Here is a 12,265-nt window from a genome sequence, read left to right as displayed (position 1 = left end):
GTGCCAAAGGTTCACCGCCACGGATCTAGACTCTTGATCATTGACTGTTGTACAAGACCATGATGTTAAGCCAGATCTTCTAGATCCCCGAACTTACTATCAGACCTACCTCCAGTATGGTTGGGTCGAAGGGGAAAACAACCTCCAACAGTGGTTTTGGACATCAATAATGGGGGTGGACTCCCCGACCATGCAGGCCTGGAGACCAAGCCGCTTTCCACCAAGATGGCAGCCACCCCAGCTCCAGACCATAGCTAAGGAACCCCAGCTGGGGCCTACGATATGACTGGGAGTGAGGCTACTGCACCCTGAGGCTACTACATGCTCTACCACTGAGTTACAGCCCCTCAGTAGTGGTGCTGGGGGAATGCTGTTCAGCCTCTTGACCTTGAGTCCCACAAGGTTCCATCTTGTCTTCGGTGTTGTTTAACATCTACATGAAACTACTGAGTGAGTTTATTTGGAGATTTGGGCTTGGTTATCACTACTATGCGGATGACACTCAGCTGTATCTCTCACTTCCAGTTTATCTCAAGGAAGCTGTAGAAATCAGGAACTATTGTCTGTAGGCAATTTTGGAGAGGATGCGGGCTAATGAACTGAAGCTCAGAGATGGAGCTACCAGGGGTGGGGAGGGGGTGCGCATTGTACTGGGCACATGTCTGGAGGGGCTGAAAATCACCCCCACGGTTCCCCTCTGCCCCCCATGACTCCCCCACCCCCACACTTCCCTTAGGGGAGCAGCAGTGGCGTAGGAGGTTAAGAGCTTGTGTATCTAATCTGGAGGAACCGGGTTTGATTCCCAGCTCTGCCGCCTGAGCTGTGGAGGCTTATCTTGGGAATTCAGATTAGCCTGTGCACTCCCACATATGCCAGCTGGGTGACCTTGGGCTAGTCACAGCTTCTCGGAGCTATCTCAGCCCCACCTACCTCACAGGGTGTTTGTTGTGAGGGGGGGGAAGGGCAAGGAGATTGTAAGCCCCTTTGAGTCTCCTGCAGGAGAGAAAGGGGGGATATAAATCCAAACTCCTTCTTCTTCTTAGTTCAGCCTGAAAGTGCAGGCTGGAAAAGCGGCCTGTTCACTTGAGGCTGAAAACGGCCTGGTGGGAACTACACTTCCCAGGGCACCTTAGGGCTCACAAGGTCAGCCTCAAGTGAACAGGCTGCTTTTCCAGCCTGCACTTTCAGGCTGAACTAAGGTAAGCGGGGAGGGGGGGGGATGCCACAGGCACAGTATGGCCCAGCTACGCCTCTGCTGAAGCTTAATTCCAATAAGATGGAAGTGCAGAAGGTCTGACCCAAGATTTAAGGTGTCCCCCATTCTGGATAGGGTTGCACTTGAACTACAGGAATGGGTCTGTAGTTTGGGAGTGCTCTTAGACCCAGGCTTACTTCTTGATAAGCAGGTAGCAGCAGTGGCCAAGAGTGCCTTTTACCAGCTTTGACTAGTGAGCTAGGTGTGGCCTTTCCTGAACAGAAAAGATCTGGCCACTGTTGTGCATGCCCTGGTTACTTCTAGATTAGATTACTGCAATCACCTCTATTTGGGGCTACTTTTGAGAACTGTTTGGAAACTTCAGTTGGTACAGAATGTTGCAGCCAGGATGTTTACTGGAGTGGGTTGTAAGGACAATATCACTCTAATCTTGGCTCACCTACACTGACTTCCAGATTGTTTCTGGGTACAGTTCACAGTGCTGGTCTTGACCTTCAAAGCTTATATTGTTTGGAACCAACATATTGGAAACAACATAGCCCGCATCCTCTCCAAAATTGCCTATAGACAACTTTTCTTTTGTCTACTGCATAACCATTTCAAACATGGGTTAAGTAGAATGTTGTGCCTCATTACTTTTGAGGTGTTTGCAGAATTACCATACAAACAAAAGTGTACCCTTTCTCCTCTTACTCTTTGCAGCACATCCCAATATCCTTGCTTGAAATACACTGAATTCATGCTTGAGTTGACAGCTTCTACTCATAAATTAATAGATAATTTCCTTTAATGAGAGACTTGGCAAAGTAGAGGTCTTTTTTTGCCTTTGAGACCAAGCTGTCACATGTTTGATGTCAAGAGCACATCCAGCAGGCACCAAAAAGTGTTCTATTTGAGTTTAGGATCCAAAGTAGTTGAGGCAAGGAGCCATATCATGATTTCAGCTGTCAGCTTATTATCTACAGGCAGCACAAAACTGGATGTTCTGACCTTGAAGCATTTTTTAGGCTTTGTAATATGGAAAGTAGTTTCAGTTTTTCCAGGAGGGAAGACAACTTAAATACAATTTTGTGCTGTGAAGATATACTTCTGTGCTTGTAATTGCAAGGAAAAAATGGCTTGTTTACAGTTACTTCTTGATCTGATCATAAGCATTGTGGACTGATGAGCATGGATATTGCTGAGCAGTTTATGAAAGCTTTGGATTTCAGTGGTGTAGACAGGAGACCATTTGTGTCAACAGTAGGAGTTAAGGTCTTTGATGGTTTGTTCTCAAGACAGGAGATTCTCAGGAAATGCTGGATAATTTACCTCATTTGGGCTAGATGAGTCCTAAAAGCTACAATAATAGCAGCAGAATAAAGGTTGTTCCCTCCCCTTTTCCAAGAGTCAAATATTCAAATTGAAACATCAGAGGCTTGGTTAGTTTGCTTAATAAGTATCTGACTGTTACAGAGGCAGGGAAAAGTTCAACATCTATCTGTGATGAAGTTGTGATACTGGCAAACACTAGTGGGGGGGAGCCAGAAAGATTTCATATGTCATATATAGGTCTAAGACTGCTTTAGAAATGTGAGCATGAATTATCAACAGTTTTGTTTTCATTGCAAGTGAATAAATTTTCCTATTGCAAGTGAATATTTTCCATTGCAAGTGAATAAAAACAATCCTTGTGTAATATCCGTCTTGAAAATATATTTTGTGAGCAAGTTCTTGGAGGGACCCAAAGGCAGCAACAGGAAAGTTTATATGCAAACATTCTCAGAATCTAGAGTGGTGCGGGTTTTACGGGTTGCATGGCCATGTTGCAGTAGCATTTTCTCCTGACGTTTCACCTGCATCTGTGGCTGGCGTCTTCAGAATCACTATACTCTAAATTCTGATTCGACAACAACAAGGGTCCCCAACCTTTTTGAGCCTGCAGGCATCTTTGAAATTCTGACACAGGGTGGTGGGCACAACTACAAAATGGTGGCCAGTCAAGGCAGAGCCAACCACAAAGTGTCAGGTCATACACAACCCTTAATATAGTAAGTAATAGTAATTTAGTATAGTAATAGTAACTGTTCAACATTTCAGGGAGAAATTCTATGTAACAGGATGCCTTTTAAGACTAAGCTATTGTTTAAAAATATTTTCTTGTTTAGAAACATAGCATACCCTCAGTTATACCCTGAAGATCCTTGAGTTGTGGTGGCAAATGATGTTGAAACAACTTAAAAAAAATTAATAGAGCCAATCAGATATACTGTGTTGGGCAAAAGCTCCACCTGGCCTTGCTTATTTTATAAAACTATTAGGCAGGCACCAAGAAAGATGCTGGAGGACCTCTGCTCTACAGGAAGAGATACCTTTCTGAAGATCCTGCTGTCTTCCAGCCAACCCCTGTAGCCATGAATTGAGCCCCTTTTAGCTTCATGGTACCCTTACTTTTTACAGGATGAAGGCAGCTGCCATGCTGAGTAAAGTAATTTGGTGTGCTGCCATTCAGCATGAGTATGGGGGTTGCCTGTCTTTGGAATAATGTGGTCCCTCTTCTACTGACTCACTGAAATCCATCTCCCAGTTACACGTGTGTGTGTGTGTGTGTGTGTGTGTGTGTGTGTGTGTGTGTGTGTGTGTGAGAGAGAGAGAGAGAGAGAGAGAGAGAGAGAGAGAGAGAGAGAGAGTGTATCCCTTTAGTGTTCTGACTTGTCTGCTGATGATTTAAGTTTCTATTATGACTTACTACAATATGTTGACTCTCATGCAATCTTAATTTCTTCAATTTTTCGTCCAAAAACCATTTTGCAGGCATAACTCATCATGGATTCCTACAGAGCTCTGTGTTCCTATATAAACTCAAACTTGAACATCTTGACTTGTTCTCGAGTGGGAGGGCAATATCACCTCGTCACTGATTTTACTAGTGTCTCTTATTAGTTAAGAGAGCAGTATCCCTCAGTCTGAGATAAATTCTGTGAGCTGCAAGGTGGGCAGCAGCCCACCAGAGGATTGTGTAGGAGCAACAATCGGGTCTTACTTTTCTCAAAATTCTTAATGAGTGACTGAGACCATCATCACCTATTGTGGACATTAAGCTGTTGATGCATAGAAACAGAATTGTTTGCTCAGTTGCCTGCATACTCAGAAACAGAGGGTACTGGATCACATTTAAGCAACAAGGGTATAATATATATGAAATATACTAAGAAAAATTTAGTCCTTCATTTATTTAATAGTTAAGTATTACACAAGGTTGTGAGAAATATGTAAAGTAGATTCCCTCCCATTATAATTTTCCTTTAAGTTGAATTAAAAATGTCCATTTTGCTAAGTTTGCTAACTTGTAGTTTCTTTGTCTATCAGAATGTCGGGTAGTGAAATCCACTTCCTATACCAAAATAGCTACAACACCACGTAGGAGCACTACCAAGAGCCCAGGTCCATCTAGACGCAGCAAATCTCCAGCATCAACCAGCTCAGGTAAAATAAATTAAATAAACTTAAATTAACAGACCATTTTAAAGTATTTCTTTGTTAATGTGTGAAAGCTTGTGTGGTAGGTAAACGAGAATGATACCATTTGTAACCATACTATGGTTTTTAAGCAATCTTACTTATTCCTTAACTGAAGTTGTTCAAAAGGTATCTGTTATAGCATGGTGATTGAGTACTTAAGAACTGTTGAGTAGTTAAGAAATGGTTATCATTATGGGTATGTTGGTAGCATTCTATGAGTAAGGTGGTGGTAAAAGCATTAAGGGAGGACTGTTCTACAGACAGGTTCCCACCTTTTTTGCTAGGTCTGCTCCTGTGCCTTTAATAACCATCTGACACATGCGTTGCATTCATCCATTGTGATAACTTGTTTCTTTAGAAGGTAGTTTGCCAGACATAAGTAACAAACCAAGTTTGCATATAAACCCGGGGTTGATCAGTTATTGCTTTTCCCCCTCACTCTCGATTCTGCTTTGTATGTGGACATAAGGGGTGGAATTTCTCAACAAATTGTAGGTGGTGGTGCTTGTTGTTGTTGTTGTTGTTGTTGTTGTTGTTGTTGTTATTATTATTTAACTTAATATACCGCCCCATCCCCGAAGGGCTCTGGGCGGTGTACAACATAAAAACCATACATAAAATCATCATGTAAAACTTCCATAAAAACAGCAGTTATCCCAAGATGGCATCCCACCTAAACGTAATCCTCCTAAAAAGGAGGAGAGAGAGGGAGTGGGTCCTGATGATATTTGGACCTATGATCTCAATAATGGGTCCCAATGATATTAGGGACCCATGAACTGGGGGGGGCACCACTCAGCGGCTGGTATCTCCAAAGGTTATGGATTCAGACAACCAACAGCCCACATTTGATAACACAGCTGTGGTTCTCGAACTAGCAACAGCAACCTCACTTGAAATACAGATTTGATGCCAACACCCCTGAGTTCGTTGTGCCATGTGCATTTCAGCTACCAAACTAACAACAGTTTGCTCAAACCACAGTACATTGACATCAATCCATGAAATTGAACAAATGTAGAGATATAAGAAGTTTCACCTACGTCAGACCTATTTGTCAAGCTGGCATGAAAGCCACAAGGCTGAAAATAGTGATATCCTTAACAGAAATACTAATATTGCTTGATATGTGGTCAGATATCCATGTTAGAATGAAATATTATGTTTAGTGTTGTGTGTCTAACTAATTTTTCATTATTGTGGACTGTGTTTTAGATAAAAAGATACATTGAATTTCATTCAATCCAATTTTAGTTCATTTTCATTGTGCATGCAACAATGAAAGGAAAAAGTAGCCTAAAATACAAAAATATCATGAGAACCATGTTGAGAGAGAGAGAGAGAGAGAGAGAGAGAGAGAGAGAGAGAGAGAGAGCACACAGAAGCTGGTGCTACAAAGCAATATCAGTCCTTGATTTATTTTTCAAATTTTATGTATTGTCCTGAAAAATAATTGCCATGTAACATGTATTGCAATATATGCTTGTTAACTATATATTACCATTAATTTATTTGCTCTTGAAATGTAAGCTTAGTATGGAATAATTTAAACTGATTGCAGTGTATTTATTGCTAAAATATCAATAGCTATTTCCTATATTCTAAATGTGGGTTGATGATTTCATTTAAATACATCTAAATGTATAGCTTAGATTTTAAATGAGCTGTAAAGCTATAATTTGTTCAGTTGATTTACTGCTGCTATTTCAGTTGATTAGCAGATCTGTAAAACTAAACACACTAGACAATATACAGTAGTTTCACCAGGTGGGTTGCCTTTTACAAATTTCCACATTTTGTCCATGATCCAACTAAAGTTAGTTAGGCCTAGGTTCCATTTAAACCAATAAGCAATTCAGACATAATTAGTTTTAAATCCTATTGTTTTAAGTAGGTCTTAGGCCCCTTTCGCACATGCAGAATAATGCACTTTTAATCCATCTTCACAATTGTTTGCAAGTGGATTTCGCTATTCTTCACAGCTGCAAAGTGAATTGAAAGTGGATTGAAAGTGCATGTGCGGAAGGGGCCTTAGTCACAATGAATGTCAACAGGATCACTGGCTATCTCCTCTGAAATATATGCAACTTTGAATATTAGCTTTGGTCAAGAATTTGGCTTTGAGTAATGAAGCATTCTTTAACTTTAAAGCTTTTGAAGTTTGGTTTAGGGAGTCCAAAGTTATGCACTCTCAAAGGTGTAGCCCCCATCTCCTATTAGCTCACATTGGAAACAATGCGGGATGGGGCACCCCCATTGGGAGTCTATAATTTTGGACCCCCTAAACCAAACTTCACCTAACTTGGGTGGCACCATCAGGACAGTCCCCCCAAAACTTCCTGAAATTTTGGTGCTGCTAGCCTAAAAAATTTGCCCTCTGCAGGCCAAAAACTGAAAAACACTAAAAAATACAAAGAACAAGCCTGACATTTTTGCTGCCCCCCCCCCCCCCCCCAGGCACGCACCGGTGCAACGCGTGCACCTCAGCCCCCTTGTAGCTGCGCCTCTGGACTGTGCGGGTCGGAATGGAAACAGAGGTGCACCCAAAATTTGAAAGTGGCGGCCCACACCCTGGTCTCCAAAAGGTGCTGTCCTGCCTCGAATGCATAAGGAACACAATGTGGAATTCCAAAGATTTTATATAAGAAGCTGGACTGCAGCTGTTCATGCTTGGGTTTCCATGCATGGATCCATATAGGAACCCCATACAACAAGTGTTGAACCACTTTCGTGAAGAATACTTTCAAGGCTGCCGGGATGAATCTGCTGCCGTTGAGGGTAAAAAACATCTGGATAGCAGTAGACGCGCATTTACTACCCTTCAAGGCTTTATCTCTGTGTTTAGCCCAGCCAGGCTTATGTTAGAAGCCAATCCCTAGATATTTGAAGGATCTGACTTGCTCAGTAACTGAGCCCTGGATAGACCAAATCATGGGGTGCGTGCATTTGTGAAAACTTGGACCTTAGATTTTGTTGGGTTGATTGAGAGCCAGTTGGATATGCAGTAATTGTTGCATTTGAGGAGTAGATTGTTAAGGCCAGCCCTTGAATGGGAGAGCAGAACTGCATTGTCAGCATATAAAAGAATTGGGATTGAAACATTATCCAAATAAGGACAGTGGGAATTTATGCTATGCAGGATTGGAGCAAGGTCATTTAAGAAAAGATTGAACAATATTGGGGCTAGCACACAACCTTGCTTAACTCCCTGGGAGACTATAATTTGGGGAGTTAAGTGGCCTGAGGAATTGATTCTAATTTGGCAAGTAGAATTTTTATGCAGATACATTATTAGCATGAGGAGCCTGGGGTCCATTCTGAGTTTTCTCAATTTAGACCACAGAAGGTTCCTATCAACAGAATCAAATGCACCTTTTAGGTCTATTAAGGCTACATAAAGGCTGGATTTACCTTTCTGGACATATTTTGAGATGAGCATACTCAAAATCAGACAGTGATCTAAGGTGGACTTCCCTTTCATAAAACCGATTTGCTCTATGCCAACGATCTTTTCTTATTTGGCATACACTTTGCCAGAGATTGCCAAAAGGCTGATTGGTCTATAGTTAACTGGTGAATTGTGATCACCATTTTTGAACATCAGAGTGCAAATGGATAAGAACAACTGGTCAAGGTCAGGCAAACTGATGTTGAGAGGTCATGGCCAGGGGTCATTCGTCTTTCCTCTCTGGCTCAGCATGGGTTAAATATTTGCTGAAATAATTGGGAAAGATCATTCTAGATTGACTTGAGCTACTTCTTGGTACGACAATAAGCCCGCAGGATCTTCCTCACATGTTACAAAGCTCCTGGGACTGTACTGTTTCATTTTGCCATTTTTCATAAGGCTTTGTTGTGGGATGCATTTAACATAGGTCTCCTTACTCACAATCTGAAATGGCATATTACTGGAACATTTTATCTTTTGATCTGTCAGCATCAGTATGGCATAAGAATTAACTATGAATTGCACAAACTACTTGTAATTTTTGTGTAATTCATATGAGACTGGCTTTTCTATAGAATCTAAGTAGTAGCATAGTAGTTGCCGTGTCATTTAAGGTAAAAAAAAATTGCACTTGATGTTGATTATAATGCATTTTCAAGCCCAGTAGATTTATTCCCTAACACAAACATTCTCTCTCTCTGCCTCTTCCCCCTTCCAGTTTAATCCCTTATTGTTCTCCCTCCGCACTGCATTTCTATTATGTTTGGCAAGCCATTTAGCAAATATGCAGTAGCAACCAAAAGTACAAAATATTCTCACTTCTAGCAGTTGTTAACAAACAGTATAATTTCAGTACAATGTGCTGCCATTGCAGAGCCCTCAACCTGGTAGATTATGCTTTGAGTTCAAAAATATGTTTTTGTATGTGTAGTATTACATTGTACTGAAAAGGCAAAAGTGTCACTGTTTGGGTGAGTACATTCAAGCCATGTCCTTATCATTACAGATAAACATTTGCATTGTTGTATAAATCCCCTTGCCAACAAGGTGACATACTGCCAAGTTTCTACTTCCATAACACCCCAAATGAATGTCTAAAATCACTAGAAACCCTGGAAGTGCATTTATTCTGGTTTTAACTATTTACTGCTGCCCCTACTGAAAATACCTCATCATCCAAGGGAATTCTGGATGAATAGGGAAGTAGACAATTTCACATCCCTGGTCAGCAACTTTCTCCTAGAACAACCAGTGAGAAGTGACAGGCCTTTGTCTCAACAATAGCTCCCTAACATGCAGAGCTGTAGGGAGGGGGAACTGCATGCGGGACACATATGTGCCCTGTGCCCCTGCCACACCTCCGCCCATCCCTGAAATGCCCCCGCACCAGCACACACCCAGTGCATCACGCACCCCCCTGGCCCTTGGCTCTACGCCACTGCTAACATGCCAAGAAAAAGAAACATCTTCTTGCCAAAATCCAGGAATGGCCATTACTCACATAGCATTTTATACAACACCAACAACACCATCATCAACATCAACTACTACAACAAATAACTTTAATGGCATAATAGAGAAACATTTAAAAGCAGTAAGAAATACAAAAGAAATGCACTGTGCACTAATTCAGGTTCCTTTGTACAACAGCATATGCTCAAAATTCAGCCACTTTCATTGTAATGTCACATGAAGACAGAATATGTCCATGCCACTTAAGGGTACCTAAAACCATAAAACCTATATAATTATATTGTCCAAGATACAGTTGCAGGTAAGTCCAACAAATTTCGCCATTTTTACAAGAAATGTACTGGTGAGACGAAAGAAAGAATTTTATACATGATGGTGAATGAGAACTGTAATGACGACTGGTTACTTGAATCACTCATGCAACACAAATCAGTGATGATCCATGACAATAGCTAGCTACTGGAACATTGCTCTAGATTTAAACACATTTACATTTAAAAGCTTCACTTAATTAATCAGTTGATTGCAGTTTTATTGAGGACAACTTTTAATTGGTGGAACGGTGAATTAATTACATGCATTTGACTTCTGAGGTCTGAGGTTGTTTTGGTTCTGCTGTTTTACTTTAATCAGAACTGAAAAAGAAATTAATAAAGATAACCTTGCTTCTGAATTTTTTTTTTGTTAAATTGTATGTTGATGTTTGGCATATCAGTATCTCAGGCGCTTGTGTTGAAGCTATAGTAGTATATGAAAATAGCAAGATATTGTTCCAGAGAAAAAAGATGTGGTTTGGCAAACTCTGGCCCTTTCCGTGCATGTGCAGAAATGCATGAAGTATGCTGGTGAAGGCTCAAAGACCGTTCGTATGCTAGCGTGCGCACAGCCCTGACGTTCCCTGCAGCCGGAGAGGCAGCTCCGCACAGAGCCGCCTCTTGGTGGTCCCCCTCCACTCACCTTCTTGTGCAGCCTCTGGAGGTCGCAGGGTAGCGTAGGCAGGTCTCTGCAGCCCTCCAGAGGGACGCTGCACAAGAAGGTGAGTGCATCTAATGGGGAAAGCAGCGGCTTCCCGGCGGTGCGGTTTGCAGCGCGCCGCTGGGAAGACGCTGTTTATCAATAACCTCGCTCATTGAGCAAGGTTTTCAGGGGCAGCTTCATGCCGCCCGGGGAAAGCCAGGACGGCGCTGCTGCGCAGCAGCAATGCGTGTGCGAACGCTCTCCCAGGGACGGCGTTTTTGCCGTCCCTGGGATGCTGTATTTGGCCTGTGCGGAAAGGGCCTAAAAGACATGTGTGTCTTAACTTTCTGCTCTTCAAACAGATAGATTAGATGCATTGGTGTTCACTGGATGGAGTTAGGATAGTGGTGTAGAAGTTATTACTATTTGTTATGGCTTTTTGAGATGTATTTGAAGAGTTTTTCTCCTCAAAACTTTTCTGAAGTTTATGTCAACAACAGTTTCAGAATCCTGTTCTTGTAGCAAAGATGTACTATTCGTGCTCAGTCTGCATTATATATTTTGCTCCATTATATATTTGCTCCATTTCCTCCATTAGAGCTCTACTTTGTCAATTTACAAATTAATTTTATAATAATTTTTGCACTGTTTTGCAATTGACAGTTCTTTAGTTTAAAAAGCTTCTGAAAATCACAAACCTTATGGTTCCTGGATGTGTACAGAGGGTAAACAGGGTCATGGTTGGTCCATGTAGCCAGCAATTTTCAGCCAGATGTCTCTGATGAATTCCCATGTGCATATACAAAGTGTACAATCATACGTTTCATGTTATTGGGAATAGGAATGACAATCACAGGGAAAGCCTGAGCTTGTGCACATAAGGTTGCCAGCAAGCATTGCCTTGTTCCTCTCTTCTGGATTCAGTAAATGTAGGGGCAAACATCTGAAGAGGATAATTTTCCTGCAATCATCCTACACTCTGCTATCAGCATGACAGATTTCTTATGTTCTTACTAAGACGATCCTCACCAGCATTTTAAAAGAGGCTATGCAGTACTTCATGACAATAGAAAATTGGAACAGTCCTTGGTAACAGTGTATATAGCATATATAGAACAGTGCATAGCATATATAGTTTTCATGCCATCTGAGTGGGAAAGAGTAGGCTTGCCATTTGCACTCCAACCAAGGTAAGCCCCAAGCCTTGGCCCCAATCCTCCAACCTTAAGGAACTGAGAAAGATAGCTAGGAAGTGGCCTTGATAACGATCCTAAGGGTTTCATTCATGTCTTTATGATCTTTACTGCAGAGAAATTCTTAGAACTCTACCCAGAAGTACTGTCATGTCCCCAAACTTCACCCTCCCTAGGCACTGGCCTCAAAATCTTCTGGTGTTTGCCACTGCAGCTCTGGCAACCTTGTTGGAGGTCTTTTTTTAGCCCTGATGTTCTACCACGCAGGTAGCTCTAGTTGCAGTCTCCTTCTCCTTCAATAGAAAGACTTTCAGTTTACCCTCAGTAAGTTGTTTGCTGAGCATAGCACTCTTTGTGGAGCATATTGGGAGAGGCAGTCCAACAGATGTGAAGAAGGCCCCAGATCATTTAGGGCTTTGAATGTCAACCTTGAATTTGATTCAGTACTCCACCTAGAGCCAATGCAGCTGGGGTTCC

The 12,265-nt window shown here is 41.8% G+C and overlaps 1 protein-coding gene across 4 annotated transcripts in view; it reads left to right on the top strand.

The window, feature by feature from the left end:
- The window catches only part of DCLK1 (doublecortin like kinase 1), a 246,933-nt gene that overhangs the window by 148,454 nt on the left and 86,214 nt on the right, over nt 1-12,265 (top strand). For all 4 annotated transcript variants that reach the window (XM_048494604.1, XM_048494602.1, XM_048494603.1 and 1 more), the window contains exon 5: nt 4,565-4,681. In XM_048494604.1, the coding sequence (XP_048350561.1) occupies nt 4,565-4,681 (117 nt within the window). The remainder of the gene's footprint in view (nt 1-4,564; nt 4,682-12,265) is intronic.

The sequence above is a fragment of the Sphaerodactylus townsendi genome, linkage group LG04 (genome assembly GCF_021028975.2).
Source record: "Sphaerodactylus townsendi isolate TG3544 linkage group LG04, MPM_Stown_v2.3, whole genome shotgun sequence".
In the NCBI taxonomy this organism is placed as follows: domain Eukaryota; kingdom Metazoa; phylum Chordata; class Lepidosauria; order Squamata; family Sphaerodactylidae; genus Sphaerodactylus; species Sphaerodactylus townsendi.
The sequence above is the reverse complement of the archived record's forward strand: the minus strand, read 5'-3'. Positions and strand labels throughout refer to the sequence as shown.